Source organism: Hyperoodon ampullatus (assembly GCF_949752795.1).
Source record: "Hyperoodon ampullatus genome assembly, chromosome: 3".
Lineage (NCBI taxonomy): Eukaryota > Metazoa > Chordata > Mammalia > Artiodactyla > Ziphiidae > Hyperoodon > Hyperoodon ampullatus.
In genome coordinates this window covers 98,304,377-98,326,355 of record NC_136916.1, presented here as the reverse complement: position 1 = coordinate 98,326,355, position 21,979 = coordinate 98,304,377, and the positions used below count along the sequence as shown (strand labels likewise).

Below are 21,979 nucleotides of genomic sequence, written 5' to 3'. Positions count from 1 at the left end.
TAGAAGTAATACCAAATTTTAATAACTTTTATGAACTTTATTGCTTAATATTAGAAGTAATACCAAATTTTAATGTTTTTTATTTTCATAAAAAAGCTTGTGTTTCTACCTTTAAAATTATTAGCCCTATAATGATTACTCTAAATTACTTTAGAATGAGCCAGTAAAGGTATTTCTGTCATTTTAGTTGGCTGTCACTTTTTCTTCGCAAATAATTATATACCAACGGGAAAAATAACAGCAAAGAGTTATCTCATTTCTTAAAAAAAAAAAAAAAGAAACAAAACCTTTTCAGGACTTTCTGTTTTGTAATGTGCTAAGTTTCACTTATTCAACATTTATTTCACAGAAATATTGTTTATGAAATTCCAAGAGCATTTTGTTAGTGACTGTCGTTGATTGAGCATATCTCCTTCACTGAGTCTTGTATATGATTTGAATCCTTCTAAATAATCAGCAAGTTTAGCCTAATTAATTAATTCACTCATTCAATTACTTTTAAAATTACGTAGACTACTGTCTTCCTTCTTCGATCCCTCATATCACACAGCACAGTCCTTGGTGCTGTGTAAAAAGAAAAAAGTTCTTTAAAAAAAAACTTGCAAAGTAACAATTTTATTGACTTGTATTTTCTTCCTCATAATTTCTTCACTTTCTGTCTACATATATCACTTTTAGTTATAATTAACAGCTTTATTGTAATTAGATATCTTTCTCACTTGGCATGGATAGCCTTCTAATTCTTCCTATGTTATTTTTTTTAAGAAAGTCCATTTTTCTTATAAAGTTGATTTTTTTTAATTCATATTATTTTATTTTGACATGGCTTCCTAACGCACATTTGAGTTTGGGGAATTGCCATACACACTGATGGTGGTGGTACATACTTACTGATTTGCTAAATTCTTGTTAGAGTGAAGGTATCTTATTTTGTTGTTGTTTTTTACATTCTGGTAACTAATGAGTTGGGGATTGTTCCCATTAGGCAACTGAAGAAGATACTTCCAGTTCTCTAGTGAAAGATCATCTTTTCCAGCAAGAGACAGTTATAACCAGTGAGCCTTACAGAAGCTCAAGACCTTCTCCCTTTGAAGATCTGAATGCCAGAAGAGTCTACCTGCAAAGCCAAGCCAATCAGGTGAGAAAATAAATATTTTTCAATATATTATTCATATTTATAGAAATTGGATGTGTTAGATGAGAACATTAGGACCGTCTGCCCTTTACCAGTCAAAGAACAACAGAAACGCAGGAGAATAAGATTTATAATGAATCAAATCCAGAATGAGACAATACATACATGTCATAATGTCCTATACAGGTGTAATAATTGAGTCATAAATTTGACTTTAAATTTTTTGATGATAAAGGGGAAAAGGTGTTAGTTACATTTTCATTATCCAGTAGAGGGATACAAAGGAACATAAACCATAGTCTCTGTTCTAAAAGAGTTTATGATGGCATAATAGATATGTGCTCATAGTGATATGGAAGCACAGGATAGGGGTGTTGAAGCCGTTGTGGAAGATGAGAGTTTGTGTTTTTTCTTAAGATACACCTGAACTTTTCAAGGGTGAGAAAAATTGTTAACTAATTGAAGAGGGTGGGGCTGGTGATGAAAATTGAGGGGGAAAACATAGGAGGAGCGAGGGGATGAATGTTTTAAACAGAGGGAATTTTAGTCAGCATAGTCTGCCATAACAAAATACCATAAACTGGGTGGATTAAATAACAGGTTTTTTTTCCTCACAGTTCTGAAGGCTTGGAAGTCCCAAGGTTAGGGTGCCAGCATGGTTGATTCCTAGTGAGGGCTCTCTTCTTGGATTACAGACAGCCGCTTTGTCTCAGTGCCAGAGAATGCCCAAGTGAGCAAGCTCTCTGGTGTCTCTTATAAAGGGCACTAATCCTATCATACCAGGACCACACCCTTCATGACCTAGTTACCTCCTGAAGGCCCCATCTCCAAATAGCATCACATTGGGGGGTTTGGGTTTCATATAATTTGGGGGGGTGCAGGGGTGACACAAACATTTAGTCCATAGCAGGGAACAGTATGAGTAGAGGTATGCATGATCTAGGGGGAAAACAACATGGAGGGTGAAAAAGAGAGGCAAAGAGAACAAGAGCCAGACTGTCGGGGTTTTATGTCCTGCAAACCACCTTGGACTTAAATCTTGTTTGTTGCTTCACAAACCTGGGCACACATTCATGTGCCAGAAGACACAAGAAACCACAGGTTAAACACAGTACGTTTTTATGGAGTGTCACTTTTACTTAAAAACAAAAAAATCCAAAGTGGTGTACCAGGTTTACATTCCCACTAGTCGTGGGAATTTTCCTGAATACTGGTATTGCGCCCCTCCCTTTCCCCTCCCCCCCTTTTTTTCCAATTTAGTCACTTAGTGGAAGTAAAGTACTATTTTATTCTGATTTTAGTTTATACTTTCCTGATTACTACTGCTGTTGAGCACCTTTTTTTTTATGCTTATTGACCATTTAGAAATTCTCTTTTGTAAAGTACCTACTCAAGTATTTTGCACATCTAATATTGAGTTGTCTTTTTCTTATTGATTTATAGGCATTTTCTTTTTGTTTATTTTAGAAATAAGTCCTTTGTTGGATATATATATTGCAGATATCTTCTCTCTGGTGGTCTGTCTTTTCACTCTCTTAATAATGTCTTTTGCTGAATAAGAGTTCTTAATTTTAATAGAAGAGTGATTTAGTGATTGTTCCCTCTGTGGTTAGTGCTTTTTGTGTCATGTATGAGAAATCTTTGAGTATCCTCACCAAACCATGAAGATATTTTATGTTGTCTTTCAGAAACTTTATTATTTTTTCTTTCATGTTTGATTTTTGTAAGTGGTATAAGATTAGGAGGTCAAGGGTTCCCTCCCTGCACCACAACCCCCAAATCTGGATAGCCAGTGATCCAGCACCATATAGTAAAAAAATCTATGCTTTCTGAAACAAGTACATTGCATTTTCAGCTTTGTCATGTGACTGTATGTGTGTGGATCTATTTCTATTCTCTGTTCTGTTCCCTTAGCCTATTTGTCTATTTTTATACCGGTACCACACTTTTAAAATAACAGTAGCTATATAATATTTCTGGGATCTGGGAGTTATGTCCCCCAGCTTTGTCCTTTAAGATCTTGTTGTTCTTGACCTATGTAAATTTTAGAGTCAGCTTATCAATTTCCACAAAACTCCTAGAATTTTGATTGACATTGTATTGCATTCATAAATTAATTTGGAGAAAGTTAACATCTTGACAATACTGAATCTTCTAATCCATGAAATGGTAAATTCATTCATTTATCTTTTGTTAGATTTATTCTTAGGTATTTAATTTTTGTAAGTTTATTTAGGTATTTAATTATTATAAGTATATTTTGTAAATTGATCTTATATCCAGAGACATTGTTAAATTAATTTATTAACTCTGTACTTAAAATCTGTAAATTTTTTAAATGTCTGTTTCTTGTCATACTGGCTAGGACTTCTAGTGCAGGGGGGATTGACTTTCTTATTTTGTTCCTTATCTCAGGGGAAAGCTTTCTATATTCATTGCATTCATCATTAACTATGATATTTACTGTATGTTTTCATAGATCCTTTTAACAGATTAAGGTATCTATTATTCCCACATTACTAAGTTTTTTATGACATGCTGCTTCTGCAGTAATTGAGATGATTCTAATTTTTTTCCTTGTTGATCCTGTTGATTGGTAAATTGTAATAATTGGTTTGCAACCTTGCAGTCTTGGAATAAACCCATCTTGGTTGCCGTATAATACTCATTATACATACACATATAAACATATGCATACATAAAATTGGGTTTAATAATATTTTATCTAGGATTCTTATGTCTGTGTTCATGAAAGAGGTTGGCATATAATTTTCTTTGCCCATAAAATCCCAGGCAGGTGTTGTAATCAAGATATGCTAACTCCATGAAACAAACTGGGCAGTGTTTCTTTTTTGCAGTTTGTGGAAAAGTTTAAAATTTGTTGTTTTTCTTAAATGTTTGGTAGAATTTCCTGGTGAAGCCATCTGAGCCCAGAATTTTCTTTATCAGATGATTTTTGAGCTACAGATCGATTTCTTTAACAGATACAGGACTATGCTGATTTTCTAATTCTTTTTAGAAAGGCTTTTTACAGGATTTTGGTTTTTATTCCTTTTTTATGGAAAATTTCAAACATACTAGAAGTTGAATGAATAGTGCAGTCAATTGCTGTGTACTACCCTGCTTCTGACATTAGTCATTGGCAAAATGATGATATGCCATATTTTCATTATTATTCAGAAATGGATTGATTTTTAAACATTTGGGGTTTTCTACTTTTCTTTTTATTGCAGATATTCTAAGAATATACTCTGAATGATTTCATTCGTTAACATTTGTTGAGGCTTATTTAATGGCTCAACATAAGGTCCGCGTGCCATGTGCACTTGAAAAGACTTCATATTCTTAGATGTTGTTTGCAGTGTTCTTTCTATATATTAGGTCAGGTTTGTTATCCTTATTAACTTAAAAAAAAATCTGCTTGTCAGTAACCGAGCAAGGTATGTTTAAAAATCTCCAACTTTGATTGTAGAATCATCTTGTTTTAATTCCATCAGTTACTTACTTTATATATTTTGAGGCTATTATATATTGCTTGTAATTTTATAATTGTCATACCTTTATGTTGAATTGACTCTCTTGTCATTATGAAATATCCTTCCTTATCTCTGGTAATACTTTTTGCCTAAAAGTCTACTATGTCTGATATTAGTATGGTTACATCAATTTTCTTTTGGCTAACGTTTACACAGTGTGTGTTTTCCCATCCTTGTACTTTCAACATTTATGTGTCATATATAAGATGTCTCTTTTAAACCATACGCAGTTGGGTTTTGTTTTTTTCTCAGGGTGTTTTTGTCTTTTAGAGTATTTTGTGTACTTACTTTTACTGCAATTATTGATATAGTATAAATCTAACATCTTACTTGTTTTCTGTTTGCCCCATTTTTCTCTGTTCATTATTTCCTCCACTTGGCTTATTCAGGTATATTTAACTACTTAATTTTTCTTTTTTATTAGATAATTAATAATACAGTTCAGTGCTTTTATTGTAATCCTAGAGATCACACTACTCATTGTTAACTCCTTAGAATCTACCCTAAATTGATTTTTTTAAAAACTACTTCTGGAAAATGCATGGATCCTACAATACCTTAATGCCATTTATCTCTTCTTCATTTACCGTTTGTGTTGTTGTTCTCATGAAATTCATTCTGTGTGTATGTATTTATAACCTCCCAAAATAATATTTTAAACAGTCAACATTGATTTCAGTTTATCCATCTACTTATGCTTTTGGCTGTTCTTTAATCCCTTGTTTATTACCATACTACCATGTAGGATCATTGGCTGCTTATTGCTGTTGGTGAATCTTTGTTGTCGTTTTTCTGGAAACATCTTTTATTTCCTCCATATTTGAAAGATGTTTTGCTGACTGTCACATTCTAAGTTATCATTTATTTTCTTTCACCACTTTAAAAGATGTCACACCACTGTCTATACTTTTCCATCATTGCTATTAAGAAATACTGTCTGTCTTTGGCTTTTTGCTGTTTTATTATGCTATGCCTAGGTACTAGGTTTTTTTATTGGGTTTATAGAGCTTTTTTTTTTTTTTTTTTTTTTTTTTGCGGTATGTGGGCCTCTCATTGTTGTGGCTTCTCCCGTTGCGAAGCACAGGCTCCGGACGCACAGGCTCAGCAGCCATGGCTCACGAGCCCAGCCGCTCCGCGGCATGTGGGTTCTTCCCAGACCGGGGCACGAACCCGTGTCCCCTGCATCGGCAGGCAGACTCTCAACCACTGCGCCACCAGGGAAGCCCTATAGAGCTTTTTGAATCTGGCTGATATCTTTGAACAGATTTAGAAATTTCTCCACCGTTGTCTCTTCAAATATTGTTTCTAAATCGGAGGCTCAAGGAGAGATATGGACTGAACTTAAAGTTGGGAGTCATTATCTAACGATGGAAATTAAAACTATGAGAGAAGTTTGAATTACTTTGTAAGAGAATAGTATTCAAAGCTGGAACACTGAGGATCACTAAATGTTAAAAGACAGGGTGTTGAAGAAGAACAGTCACACAGATAGGAGAACTAGGAAAGGGCAATAATGTCTCAGAAGCCTGAGAAGGAGAGTTAAAAAGGTAAGTGATGGAGTAGTTAATTAATGTATTGCAATTACATGGTCCAATAAAGGACCTGGATGGATGAATCCTGGAGTCATCTCTGTAAAGGTAATTGATACCCCTAGCATAGTTTCAGTGGGATTAGGAGGCATTCATGACAGGAGAAGAAACAACCTTTTTTTTTTTTTTTTTTTTTGCCTGAGCTCCTTTCAAAAGTTTGACTACAGAGGCCTTCCTTTAGAGAGCAGGTGGAGCTAGAAGGTGGAGGGCCAAGGAAATAAATATGTTTAAAATTTAAAGGGATAAAGAAAGTGAGAGGTTAAAGATTTGGGACAGAGAGAATAATTGATAAAGACCCAAAGGAGACTTATCAAGGACACAGGAATTACACTGAAGGAGGAATTACTTCATTTTTCTAGACTGAAGAGAAGTTTAGGTAGAACTACAGATTTATTAAAAAGGAGGTAGAAGGTTAATGAAATTCAGACTTGATCAATTCAGTAGTGTGTGCCCTTGCATTCTTAGATAAACCTAAAATTTAACTGTTATTTTTATCTTAAAAACTTGAATATGGGGGCAGGGGGTAAAGAGAAAATAAAAAACCTTCTGGATCATCTGGGAATTTTTCTTCCAGCAAGTCCCAATACAGCCATACCACAGCAAATAAATATAACTTGAAATATTCAAGTTAGACACAGATTGTGAATGGTTCCCTGCCAATAGATCTGATTAATTAGGTTACTTAAGGTCGCAAGAAACATATATTCTCAGGCTATGTACGTGACCTGGGCAAGTAAGTACCAGGCTAATAGCATGTATTCATACAACCTCTCTGGTCCTCCCAAAATTGGAACTTCAGTTAGGATTATCCCCCTTCCTCCACTCTAATTAAGTCTAATGCCAATGTTTCCTATATAAGTAAATGGTATATCACTTATACATTTGCTCAGGGCAGAAACTTGAAGCCATCCTGACTCATTCCTCTCTCAATCTCATACTGTAGATATCAGCAGTCAATCAGCAATCCTGTAAGCACTACATTCAAAGTATGTTTCTCAGACCGTCATCGTTTCTTACTGCTATAATCTTCTAATTTCCCTACTTCCACTCTTATCCTTCCCATCCACTCTAATAATCAGTTCACACAGTAACCAAAGTGATCCTTTAAAAAGATACAAATCAAATGTGTTCGAAACTTTATAAAAGTCTAACATCCTATTTAGAACAACATACAGAGGTTTTACAGAGCTGTGCATGATTTTGTTCGTGGCGTCTCCAGATTTATTTTCTATTCTTTGTCACTCACTAGCTCCTTAATACCTCGACCTCCTACGTTTTAAATATATTAATAATATCTATGCCTCAAGGGCTTTGCATCTGCTCTTCCTTTTATCTGGAACACTCTTCCTCCAGATGTTCCCAGAGCTTGCTCCTTACTTCAGGTCCCTCTTCTGTGAAGCCTTCCCTGAGCACTCTAAATGAAATACCAACACTTCCATCACTGTATCCTTATGCTATTTTATTTTTCTTAATAACACTTATTTCCTGATTACAATTTGTCTCCTATTTGTACTTTTTTTGTTTGTTCACTGATACGTTCAGGAATCTAGAAGTTCCTAAGATAGAGTAAGCACCCAGTAAATAATTGTTGAATGAAAGAATAGATGAATAAATGCTAACAGCATCACCTTGGAAGCATCCTACATCAGAGGAATAACCTTGCCAAAAGGACTAGACTACTTCCTTGCTGTCAAGAAATATGAAGAGTGTGAGATTTAACCCTAGCTAGCAAGTTATATGAATGCTGCCAGAAGACATAAGACTGCTAGGTCAGAGACAAAGGACTGTTACTCACAGCACAATAAAGTAGCATGAGCTTCATGTTTGTGTCTGTTCCCCTTGCTTCCCAAGTCCCATGGGGGTGGTGCTAAGCTGCTCAGGTGAATATTGCACACTCAGTGGGTTTGCATCCCAATATTGGAACCCTGAGTTTTGGGGAACCCCAGTCTTTTATAATGGGCAATAATCCTGCCTGACTTTTGCCAGGGAGGGACACAGTGTCTTTGTTATACTCGTTAACTAAACAAACCTAACTTCAAAGGAGAAATACTCTATCTTTCAAGGGTTCCCTATTCACACATCTTTGAAAAGATAGTCTGAAGCAAAGGCAGATAGTACCTCTACTCACTGTATCTGCAGAAGTGAGACCCATGGAGAATTGTCACCTAACACTAGTTTAGGTTTTTCCCTCTAGCAGTGCTTAAACAGGTATTGTCAGTGTTTGTCTTTGGCTCATTTTCTATGCTTCCATGGACTACTTAAATCCTGTTGATGGATTAGGTACCTTCTTTCAAACTGCTAGTGCTCTCAGTCAGGTTTTAGTTAAATCTAATAGGGCTGGAGGCCATTATAGTCCTTTTACTCAATTTTGCTTACTTTCAAGTTCCTGGAGGTCATTTCACTGTAGATGGATAAGACCACATGTATTATGGTCTTACGATCAAAGGTTTATGATGTATTTAATACATAGAAAATAATACATGTAATGAATACCTGAGAAACCAAAAAACTTTTTAAAAAGAGCACCCCCAATCCTGTTTCCTTGCCTTCATCCTAGAGGTGACCTTTACCTTGGACTGTGTTTGCTTATTAGCATTCTTATGCTTTTCTTGGTAATTCTACCACTTCTTTTTCTTCTGCCAGTAGATATTTTAGTTGTTTCCATATTTTTGTTATTAGGCATACTGCTAGTACAAACTTTCTTGCCCCTCAGCTATTCTTGTGCAAGAGTTTCTTTAGGGTGTACAGAAATGGACCTTTGATATTGATGTGCTATAAAAAGGCTCTTGGGCAAATTAGTCTATAGGATTCATGTGTTCTGTGACTATAAGAGATATATTTTGAGTATTTGAGAGGTTAGAGAAATAACGCTGAATATTCCGTTACAAACTAATTTTAACCATATACTCTTATATAACTTGTTATTGAGTAATAAAATTTTCAGTGACACTTCTTTTTGAATTTTATTTGTGGCCAGTATCTCCTAGCTTATGGTGGGTTTTCACTCTTTTTATGGTGTTTTGGTGAACAGATGTTCCAAAATTTAATACAGTTGAATTTATCATTCTTTTCGTGGTGGTGTTTTTAAAAACTCCTCTCCATCCTTATCTCAAAGATTTTTCTCTTGATTTTATTCTAAAAGTTTTGCAGTTTTGTCCGTAAAACAAACTGATTTTTGTTCCACTTTTATTTTTTCCATATGGATTACTGATCGTTAACAGCACCACTTACTGTATTCTTCCCCCTACTGATAGGCAGTGCCATATCTGTCATATATCAAGTTTCTATTTCTGGTCTCTCTTATCTGTTGGTCTGTTTGTCCTGGCACCAGTGCTACATTGTCTTCTTTACTATAGGATGTTTTAACTCTATAGCAAGTCTTAATATCTGTAGAGCAAGTGCATCTACCACTTTTTTTCTTCTTCTCTTTTTTGTTGGTGGGTGGGGGAGCTGTTTATTCTTCCACAGAATTTAGAATTAGCTTGAGACTTCCCCAGTGATCCAGTGGTTAAGACTCCACCTTCCAATGCAGGGGGTGTGGGTTCAATCCCTGGTAGGGGAACTAGGATCCCACATGCCGTGGGGTGCGGCCAAAAAAAAAAATTAGAATTAGCTTCTCAAGTTTGTTGAAAAATCCATTTGCAGTCTGTATTTGAATTGCACTGAATCTGTATATTAGTTTGGGGAAGAATTTAGCCTTCTTTTCCATGAATATATAATACATCCTTCTATTTGGCTCATCTGTAGTGCTCAATAAAGCTTTGCATTTTCTTCATGAAAAGATATCATATATCTTTTAAAAGAGTGGATATATGGGGCTTCCGTGGTGGCACAGTGGTTAAGAATCCGCTTGCCAATGCAGGGAACACAGGTTCGAGCCCTGGTCCAGGAAGATCCCACATGCCTCAGAGCAGCTAATCCTGGGCGCCACAACCACTGAGCCTGCGCTCTAGAGCTTGCGAGCCACAACTACTGAGCCACAGGCCACAACTACTGAAGCCTGCGCGCTCAGAGCCCATGCTCCGTAGCAAGAGAGGCCACCGCGGTGAGAAACGCACACACTGCGACTAAGAGCGGCCCCTGCTCGCCACAACTAGAGAGAGCCTGCGTGCAGCAACAAAGACCCAAAATGAGTCAAAAATAAATTTTAAAAAAAGAGTGGATATATGTATATGTATAACTGATTCACTTTGCTGTACATGTGAAACTAACACACATTGTAAGTCAACTATACTCCAATAAAAATTAAAAAAAAAAACATTGGAGAGGTTGTAATCATGCAAAAGTAATCCAGCCTGTGCCCTAGAGCCCATGAGCCACAGCTACTGAAGCCTGAGTGCCTAGAGCCTGTGCTCCACAACAGGAGAAGCCACCACAATGAGAAGCCCGCTCACCGCAACGAAGAGTAGCACAAGCTTGCCGCAACTAGAGAAAGCCTGCATGCAGCAATGAAGACCCAATGCAGCCAAAAATAAAGATCTTAAAAAAAAAAAAAAGTAATCCAGAAATCTTACTTCATCGCACATCAGTCCTTTAGTCCTACAACATAATTAAAATTGAAATACTTCTGTTTCTCTTTATGTTCCTACCATGTGATTAAAGTGCTAATGAAAGTAAAATTCAAAACTGCAGGCAACAAGGCCAGGAATGAGATAACCCCTTCAGTCATTAACTATTTTTATTAAACTTCCTTTCCTGTTTAAGACACTACTAATACTGAGTAGGTGGTTCGAGTTGGATATATCCATTTAAATTGCTTTTTGAATTGAAGCATACAAACTTCTTACGTTTAGCAATTTCTGATACAGGTATACTTGGACATGTGTATTAAAGACAAATATGTATAAGGATAATTTATGCAATATTGTTTGTAACAGCAAAAGGTGGGGAAAAGCCTATATATATATAAATCAGACTAGTTAAATTAAGTCATCCATTCAATGGAATATTAAGCTGCTATTAAAAGAATTAGGTAAAGCTATATGTATAAACACATATACACACTTGCATGTGTGTGTAAATTAAATATGTGGCCAAAAAGTGGTAAGTACCACCTGAGTGGTACATTTGTTACAATTGGTGAACCTACACTGATACATCATATAATCACCCAAAGTGCATAGTTTACAGTAGGGTTCATTCTTGGTGGTGTGCATTCTGTGGATTTGGACAAATATATAATGATATGTATCCATCATTATAGTATCATATAGACTTTTTTCACTGACCTAAAAATCCTCTGTTCTCTTCCTGTTCTTCTCTCCTTGCCTCTCCCTTCTCCCAAACACAGATCCTGGCAACCACTGATCTTTTTACTGTCTCCATAGTTCTACCTTTACCAGAATGTCATATAGTTGGAATCATACAGTATGTAGCCTTTCACTTAGTAATATGCACGTAAGGTTTTTTCATGTCTTTTTTTTTCAATACTGAGTAATATTCCATTGTCTGGATATACCACTGTTTGTGTATCCATTGAGCCTACTGAATAGATAAACAAACTTAGTTTCTTCCAAGTTTTAGCAATTATGAATGAGGCTGCTGTAAACATTTGTGTGTAGGTTTTTGTGTGGACATGTTTTTGAATCCCTTGGGTAAATACCAAGGAGTACAATTGCTGGATCATATGGGAAGAGTATGCTTAGTTTTATAAGAAACTGCCAAATTGTCTTCCAAAGTGGCTGTACCATTTTGCATTCCCATCAGTAATGAATGAGGGTTCCTGTTGCTCTGTGTCCTCCCCAGCATTTGGTGTTGTCAGTGTTCTGGATATTGGCCATGCTACTGGGTGTGTTAGTGGTATCTCGTATTTTTAACTTGCATTTCCCTGGTGACTTACGGCGTGGAGCATCTTTTAATATGCTGATTTGCCATCTGTATATCTTCCTTGGGGAAGTGTCTTTTGAAGTCCTTGGCACATTTTTTAATCAGGTTGTTTATTTTCTTATTGTTGATTTTTTAATAGTTCTTTGTACATTTTATCTAAAGAAGAAAGCTATTAATGAAAAATATGACACATATAAAGAAAAGAGAGGTTTTTGTACATTATAGGTATCAGTCCTTTATCAGGTATCTTTTACAATATTTTCTCTTACTCTGTGACTTGTCTTCTCATTCTCTTGACATTTTATTTTTCAGAGTAGATGTTTTAATTTTAATGAGGCCCAGCTTATCAATGCTTTCTTTCATGAACCTTTGATATATCTTAAAAGTCACTGCCATAACCAAAGTCATCTATTCTGTTCTATTGACCTATTTTTTTTTTGCTGGTACCACACCGTCTTTCTTAGTGTAGCTTTATAAAAGATCTTGAAGTCAGGTAATGTCAGTCCTCTTAACTTTTATTCTCCCTCAGTACTGTGTTGGGTATTCTGGGTCTTTTGCTTCTCTATGTAAACTTTAGAACCACTTTGTTAATATCCAAAAAATAACTGGCTGGGATATTAATTGGGATTGCATTGAATCTATAGGCCAGCTGGGGAAAAACTGACATGTTGACAGCCTTGAATCTTCCAATTTACAAACATGGAATATCTATATTTATTTCTTTGATTTCATTCATCACAGTTTGATAGTTTTCCTCATACAGATCTTGTACGTATTTTGTTACATTTATGCATTAAGTGTTTCATTTTGGGGGATGCTAACATAAATGGTTTTTAATTTCAAATTCCACTTCTGGTTGGTTTGTTTGTTTTTGCCGCACCGCACAGCATGTGGAATCTTAGTTCCCTGACCAGGGATCAAACCTTTGCCCCCTGCAGTGGAAGCACGAAGTCTTAACCCCTGGACCACCAGGGAAGTCCCTTGTTCATTGCTGGTTTATAGAAAAGTGATTGTCTTTTGTATATAAGCCTTGTATCCTGCAACTTTACTATAAATCATTTATTAGATGCAGGAGTTATTTTGATTTTTTCAAATTTTCTATGTAGATGATCATGTCATCTGTGAACATGGACAGCTTTATTTCTTTCTTCTCAGTCTGTATACTGTTTATGTTTTTTCTTGTCTTACTGCATTAGCTAGAAATTCCAGTATGATGTTGAAAAGGAATGGTGAGAGAAGGGACCTCCTTGCCTCCTTGTACCTGATTTTAGTGGGAAAACTTAAAGTTTCTCACCATTAATTATATTAGTTTCAAGGTTTCTGTAGATATTCTTTATAAGTTGAAGAAGTTCTCCACTGTTTCCAATTTACAGAGTTTTTATCATGAATGGGTGTTGGATTTTGTCAAATACTTTTTCTCAATATATCGATAAGATCATGTGATTTGATGTGTTACATTAATAGATCTTTTAATGTTAAACCAGCCTTGCATAGTGGGGTTGAATCCACTTGGTCATGATGTATAATTCTTTCTATACATTGTTGGATTCAATGAGCTAATATTTTGTTGAGGATTTTTGCATCAGTGTTTATTTGAGATGTCTGTATTTTTGTTTGTTTTCCTTTTTGGTAATGTTTTTGTCTGGTTTTAGGATTAAGATAATGCTGACCTCTTGGAATGAGTGAGGAAGTATTTTGTTTTCTGTCTTCTGAAAGAGATTGGAGAGAATTCGTATAATTTCTTCCTTAAATGTTTTGTGTTATTCACCAGTAAACCCCAGCTGGATCTGTGTGCTTTCTATTTTGGAAGGTTATTATCAGTTCAACTTCTTTAATAGATATAGACCTATTCAGATTGTTTTCTTCTTCTTGTGTGAGTTTTGGCATATTGTGCCTTTCAAGGAATAGATCCATTTCATCTAGGTTATCAGATTAGTGGATGTAGAGTTGTTCATAACATTCCTTTATTATCCTTTTAAATGTTCATGAAATCTGTAGTGATACCTCCTCTTTCATTTCTGATAGTTAGTGATTTGTGTCCTCTTAAATTTTCTCTTAGTTGTCCCAACTAGAGGCTTATCAGTTTTGTGGATCTTTTTAAAGAACCAACTTTTGGTTTAATTAATGTTCTCTGTTGATTTCCTGCTTTCAGTTTCATTGATTTCTACTCTAATTCTTATTATTTCTTTTCCTTGCTGTGGAATGAATCTTTTCCTAGTTTTCTAAGGTAGAAACTTATATTATTGATTTTAGATCTTCTTTCCTAATATATCTAATGCTATAAATTTCCCTCTATGCACTACTATTGCTGTATCCCACAACATTTGATAAGTTGTGTTTTCATTTCTATTTAGTTCAAAATAATTTTTAATTTCTCTTGAGATTTTTTTCTTTCACCCATGCATTATTTAGAAGTGTGTTGTTTAACCTCCACTTATTTGGTGATTTTACAGATATCCTTCTGTTACTGACTTATATGTTAATTCCTTCGTAGTCTGAGAACGGACATTGTATGATTTCTACTCTTTTAAATTTGTTAAGGTTTGTTTTATGTTCAGGAATGTGGTCTATCTTGCTTAAGGTTCCATGTAAGCTTGCAAAAATATGTATTCTGCTGTTGTTGGGTGAAGTAGTCTTCAGATGTCAATTATATCCACTTGATTGAAGGTGTTGTTTAGTTCACCTGTGTCCTTACTGATTCTCTGCCTGCTGAATCTGTTCATTTCTTTATTGTTTTTTAGCATCTTTATTGGAGTATAATTGCTTTACAATGTTGTGTTAGCTTCTGCTGTATAACAAAATGAATCAGTTATATGTATACATATATCCACATATCCCCTCCCTCTTACACCTCCCTCCCACCCTCCCTATCCCACACCTCTAGGTGGTCACAGAGCACTGAGCTGATCTCCCTATGCTATGCAGCTGCTTCCTACTAGCTTTCTATTTTACATTTGGTAGTGTATATATGTCAGTGCTATTCTCGCTTCATCCCAGCTTACCTTACCCACTCCCCGTGTCCTCAAGTCCATTCTCTACGTCTGTGTCTTTATTCCTGTCCTGCCCCTATGTTCATCAAAAGCACTTTTCTTTTTAGGTTCCATATATATGTGTTAGCATACGGTATTTGTTTTTCTCTTTCTGACTTACTTCACTACTCTGTATGACAGACTCTAGGTCCATCCCCCTCACTGCAAATAATTCAATTTCGTTTCTTTTTATAGCCAAGTAATACTCCATTATATATATGTGCCACATCTTCTTTATCCATTCATCTGTCGACGGACACTTAGGTTGCTTCCATTTCCTGGCTGTTGTAAATAGTGCTGCAATGAACATTGTGGTACATGTCTCCTTTGAATTATGGTTTTCTCAGGGTATATGCCCAGTAGTGGGATTGCTGGGTCATATGATAATTCTATTTTTAGTTTTTTAAGGAACCTCCAAACTGTTCTCTAGTGGCTATATCAATTTACATTCCCACCAACAGTGCAAGAGGGTTCCCTTTTCTCCACACCCTCTCCAGCATTTATTGTTTGGAGATTTTTGGATGATGGCCATTCTCACCAGTATGAGGTGATACCTCATTGTAGTTTTGATTTGCATTTCTCTAATGATTAGTGATGTTGAGCATCCTTTCATGTATTTGTTGGCAATCTGTATATCTTCTTTGGAGAAATGTCTATTTAGGTCTCCTGCCCATTTTTGGATTGGGTTGTTTGTTTTTTTGATACTGAACTGCATGAGCTGCTTGTATATTTTGGAGATTAATCCTTTGTCAGTTGCTTCATTTGCAAATATTTTCTCCCATTCTGAGGGTTGTCTTTTCATCTTGTTTATGGTTTCCTTTGCTGTGCAAAAGCTTTTAAGTTTCATTAGGTCCCATTTGATCATTTTTGTTTTTATTTCCATTTCTCTAGGAGGTGGGTCAAAAAGGATCTTGCTGTGACTTATGTCATAGAGTGTTCTGCCTATGTTTTCCTCTAAGAGTTTTATAGTGTCTGGCCTTACATTTAGGTCTTTAATCCATTTTGAGTTTATTTTTGTGTATGGTGTTAGGGAGTATTCTAATTTCATTCTTTTACATGTAGCTGTCCAGTTTTCCCAGCACCACTTATTGAAGAGGCTGTCTTTTCTCCAGTGTATATCCTTGCCTCCTTTCTCAAAGATGAGGTGACCATGTGTGCATGGGTTTCTCTGGGCTTTCTGTCCTGTTCCATTGATCTATATTTCTGTTTTTGAGCCAGTACCAACCATACTGTCTTTATTACTGTACCTTTGTAGTATAGTGTGAAGTCAGGGAGCCTGATTCCTCCAGCTCCATTTTTCTTTCTCAGGATTGCTTTGACTATTCAGGGTCTTTTGTGTTTCCATACATACTGTAAAATTTTTTGTTCTAGTTCTGTGAAAAATGCCATTGGTAGCTTGCTAGGGATTACACTGAATCTGTAGATTGCTTTGGGTAGTAGTATAGTCATTTTTACAATATTGATTCTTCCAATTGAAGAACATGGTATATCTCTCCATCTGTTTGTATCATCTTTAATTTCTTTCATCAGTGTCTTACAGTTTTCTGCATACAGGTCTTTTGTCTCCTTAGGTAGGTTTATTCCTAGGTATTTTACTCTCTTTGTTGCAATGGTAAATGGGATTGTTTCCTTAATTTCTTTTTCAGATTTTTCATCATTAGTGTATGGGAATGCAAGAGATTTCTGTGCATTAATTTTGTATCCTGCTACTTTACCAAATTCATTGATTATCTCTGGTAGTTTTCTGGTAGCATCTTTAGGATTCTGTATGTATAGTATCATGTCATCTGCAAACAGTGACAGTTTTACTTCTTCTTTTCCAATTTTTATTCCTTTTATTTCTTTTTCTTCTCTGATTGCTGTGGCTAAAACTTCCAAAACCATGTTGAATAATAGTGGTGAGAGTAGGCAACCTTGTCTTCTTCCTGATCTTAGAGGAAATGGGTTCAGTTTTTCACCATTGAGAACGATGTTGGCTGTGGGTTTGTCATATATGGCCTTTATTATGTTGAGGTAGGTTCCCTCTGTGCCCACTTTCTGGAGAGTTTTTATCATAAATGGGTGTTGAATTTTGTCAAAAGCTTTTTCTGCATCTATTGAGATGATCATACGGTTTTTATCCTTCAGTTTGTTAATATGGTGTATCACATTGATTGATTTGCGTATATTGAAGAACCCTTGCATTCCTGTGATAAACCCCACTTGATCATGGTGTATGGTCCTTTTAACATGCTGTTGGATTCTGTTTGCTAGTATTTTGTTGAGGATTTTTGCATCTATGTTCATCAGTGATATTGGTCTGTAGTTTTCTTTCTTTGTGACATCTTTGTCTGGTTTTGGTATCAGGGTGATGGTGGCCTTGTAGGATGAATTTGGGAGTGTTCCCCCCTCTGCTATATCTTGGAAGAGTGTCAGAAGGGTGGGTGTTAGCTCTTCTCTAAATGTTTAATAGAATTCACCTGTGAAGCCCTCTGGTCCTTGGCTTTTGTTTTTTGGAAGATTCTTAATCAGTTTCAGTTTCAGTACTTGTGATTGGTCTCTTCATATTTTCTGTTTCTTCCTGGTTCAGTTTCAGAAGGTTATGCTTTTCTAAGAATTTGTCCATTTCTTCCAGGTTGTCCATTTTATTGGCATATAGTTGCTTGTAGTAGTCTCTCATGATCCTTTGTATTTCTGCAGTTTCAGTTGTTACTTCTCCTTTTGCATTTCTAATTCTGTTGATGTGAGTTTTCTCCCTTTTTTTCTTGATGAGTCTGGCTAATGGTTTATCAGTTTTGTTTATCTTCTCAAAGAACCAGCTTTTTTAGTTTTATTGATCTTTGCTATTGTTTCCTTCATTTCTTTTTCATTTATTTCTGATCTGATCTTTATGATTTCTTTCCTTCTGCTAACTTTGGGGGTGTTTTTTTTTTTTTTTTTTTTTTTTTTTTTTGCGGTACGCGGGCCTCTCACTGCTGTGACCTCTCCCGCTGCGGAGCACAGGCTCCGGACGCGCAGGCTCAGCAGCCATGGCTCACGGGCCCAGCCACTCCGCGGCATGCGGGATCTTCCCAGACCGGGGCACGAACCCGTGTCCCCTGCATCGGCAGGCGGACTCTCAACCACTGCGCCACCAGGGAAGCCCTTTGGGGGTGTTTTTTGTTCTTCTTTCTCTAATTGCTTTAGGTGTAAGTTTAGGTTGTTTATTTGAGATTTTTATTGTTTCTTGAGGTAGGATTGTATTGTTATAAACTTCTGTCTTAGAACTGCTTTTGCTGCATCCCATAGGTTTTGGGCCATCTTGTTTTCATTGTCATTTGTTTCTAGGTATTTTTTGATTTCCTCTTTGATTTCTTCAGTGATCTCTTGGTTATTTAGTAGAATATTGTTTAGCCTCCATGTGTTTATATTTTTTACAGTTTTTTTCCTGTAATTGATATCTCGTCTCATAACATTGTGGTCGGAAAAGATACTTGTTACTATTTCAGTTTTTTTTAAATTTACCGAGGCTTGATTTGTGACCCAAGATATGATATATCCTGGAGAATGTTCCATGAGCACTTAAGTAGAAAGTGTATTCTGTTGTTTTTGGATGGAATGTCCTATAAATATCAATTAAGTCTATCTAGTCTAATGTGTCTTTTAAAGCTTGTGTTTCCTTTTTTATTTTCATTTTGGATCTGTCCTTTGGTGAAAGTGGGGTGGGTGTTAAAGTCCCCTACTATTATTGTTACTGTTGATTCCCCCTTTTATGGCTGTTAGCGTTTGCCTTATGTATTGAGGTGCTCCTATATTGGGTACATAAATATTTACAATTGTTATAGCTTCTTCTTGGATTGATCCCTTGATCATTATGTAGTGTCCTTCTTCGTCTCTTGTAATAGTCTTTATTTTAAAGTCTGTTTTGTCTGATATGTGTGTTGCTACTCCAGCTTTCTTTTGATTTCCATTTGCATGGAACATCTTTTTCCACCCCCTTACTTTCAGTCTGTATGTGTCCCTAGGTCTGAAGTGGTCTCTTGTAGACAGCATACATGCGGGTCTTATTTTTGTATGCATTCAGCCAGTCTGTGTCTTTTGGTGGGAACATTTAATCCATATACATTGAAGTTAATTATCGATATGTATGTTCCTATTACCATTTTCTTAATTGTTTTGGGTTTGTTTTTGTAGGTCTTTTCCTTCTCTTGTGTTTCCTGCCTAGAGAAGTTCCTTTAGCATTTGTTTTAAAGCTGTTTTAGTGGTGCTGAATTCTCTTAACTTTTGCTTGTCTGTAAAGGTTTTAATTTCTTTGTCGAATCTGAATGAGATCCTTGCCGTGTAGAGTAATCTTGGTTGTAGGTTCTTCCCTTTCATCACTTTAATATGTCCTACCACTCCCTTCTGGCTTGGAGAGTTTCTGCTGAAAGATCAGCTGTTAATCTTATGGGGATTCCCTTGTATGTTATTTGTTGCTTTTCCCTTGCTGCTTTTAATATTTTATCTTTGAATTTATTTTTTGATAGTTTGATTAATATGTGTCTTGTCATGTTTCTCCTTGGCTTTGTGCTGTATGGGACTCTCTGCACTTTCTGTACTTGATTGACTATTTCCTTTCCCATGTTGGGGAAGTTTTCAACTATAATCTTTTCAAATATTTTCTCAGGCCCTTTCTTTTTCTCTTCTTCTTCTGAGATCCCTATAATCAAATGTTGGTTCATTTACTGTTGTCCCAGAGGTCTCTGAGACTGTCCTCAATTCTTTTCATTCTTTTTTCTTTATTCTGCTCTGTGGTAGTTATTTCCACTATTTTATCTTCCAGGTCACTTATCCGTTCTTCTCCCTCAGTTATTCTGGTATTGATTCCTTCTAGAGAATTTTAAATTTTACTTATTGTGTTGTTCATTATTCTTTGTTTGCTTTTTAGTTCTTCTGGGTCCTTGTTAAACATTTTTTGTATTTTCTCTATTCTATTTCCAAGATTTTGGATCATCTTTACTATCATTACTTTGAATTCTTTTTCAGGTAGACTGCCTATTTCCTCTTCAGTTGTTTGGTCTGGTGGGTTTTTACCTTGCTCCTTCATCTGCTGCTTATTTCTCTGTTTACTCATTTTGTTTAACTTATTGTATTTGGGGTCTCCTTTTCGCAGGCTGCAGGTTCATATTTCCTGTTATTTTTGGTGTCTGCCCCCAGTGGGTGAGTTTGGTTCAGTGGCTTGTGTAGGCTTCCTGGTGGAGGGGAGTGGTGCCTGTGTTCTGGTGGGTAGAGCTGTTTCTTATCCTTCTGGTGGGCAGGGCTTCAGCTGGTGGTGTGTTTTGGAGTGTCCATGAACTTAGTATGACTTTAGGCAACCTCTCTGCTCATGGGTGGGTTTGTGTTCCTGTCTTGCTAGTTGTTTGTCATGGGGCATCCAGCACTGAAGCTTGCTGGGCGTTGGGTGGAGCTGGGTCTTAGTATTGAGATGAAGATCTCTGAGAGAGCTGTTGCTGATTGATATTATGTGGGGCTGGGAGGTTTCTGGTGGTCCAGTGTCCTGGACTCAGTAATCCCACCATGGAGGCTCAGGCCCGACACCCAGCCGGAGTACCAAGACCCTCCCAGCCACATAACTCAGAAAAAAAAGGAAGAAAGAAAAACAACAACCACCAAAAAAATGAACAGAGAGAACCCTAGGACACATGGTAAAAGCAAACCCCTGGTGAAATTTTAGACCCACAGAAAATTGGGTCTGCTTCATTCGGAAGATCCAGTAGTGAGCCTAAAGAAGCCAAGAAGGATGGATTCCAGGTATGCAGAGATTGTAAAGTTACTTTTGGTCCTCAAGACATCAGCCTGTTCATTTCTGATAGAGAGGGATGTTGAAGTCTCCAGCTATGATAATGGGTGTATCCGTTTCCTTCAGGTTCTATCAGTTTTTTCCTCACGTAATTTGATGCTGTGTTGTTAAACACATACACAATGAGGATTGTTATGTCTTCTTGGGGAATTAACCCCTTTATCATTATATAATGCCTTCTTTATCACTGATAACTTTCCTTGTTTTGAAGTCTGCTCTGTCTGAAATTAATATAGGAACTCCTGCTTTCTTTTGGTTAGTATTAGCGTCGTGTATTATTCTCCAGCCATTTACTTTTACGCTAACAACACTAAACCACTTTACAGTGAGTGGGAGTACTTTATAATAACCATAATCCTAATTCCTCCTTCCACCCCTTTCATCATTGCTGTCAGTCATCTTATTTTATATACATATATATGCATATGTATGTAAATATGTGCATAATCATACATGATCAAATACACTGTTGCTGTTTGTTTTTGGTTTTGGCCATGCTGCTTGGCATGCAGGACCTTAGTTCCCTGACCAGGGATTGAATCCATGCCCCTTGGGGTGGAAGCATGGATTCTTAACCACTGGACCACCAGGGAGGTCCCCTACTGTTGCTTTTTTTTTTTTTTTTTTTTTGCGGTACGCGGGCCTCTCACTGTTGTGGCCTCTTCCGTTGCGGAGCACAGGCTCCAGGCGCGAAGGCTCAGCAGCCATGGCTCACAGGCCCAGCCGCTCCGCAGCATGTGGGATCTTCCCAGACCAGGGCACGAACCCATGTCCCCTGCATCGACAGGCGGACTCTCAACCACTGCGCCACCAGGGAAGCACTGTTGCTATTTTTTGAACAAACTTCTGTTAGCTCAGTTAAGAATGAGAAAATTAAAAGTTTTATTTTATTTTCACTTATTTCTTCTTAAATGCTCTTCCATTCTCATGTAGATCGAAGTTTCTGACCTATATTATTTTCCTTCTCTCTAAAGAACCTCTGTTAACATTTCTTATAAGGCAGGTCTAACAGCAGCAAATTTCCTCCATTTTTTTTTTTTTGCTTAAGGAAGTCTTTATGTCTCTTT

At 36.5% G+C, this 21,979-nt stretch overlaps 1 protein-coding gene across 1 annotated transcript in view; it reads left to right on the top strand.

Annotated features, from left to right (window-relative positions):
• Nucleotides 1-21,979, top strand: part of SPRED1 (sprouty related EVH1 domain containing 1) — a gene marked incomplete at both ends in the record, with an annotated part of 117,508 nt that overhangs the window by 90,244 nt on the left and 5,285 nt on the right. Inside the window, one exon of the mRNA XM_079699539.1 lies at nucleotides 986-1,138. Coding sequence (XP_079555665.1) covers nucleotides 986-1,138 — 153 coding nt within the window. The remainder of the gene's footprint in view (nucleotides 1-985; nucleotides 1,139-21,979) is intronic.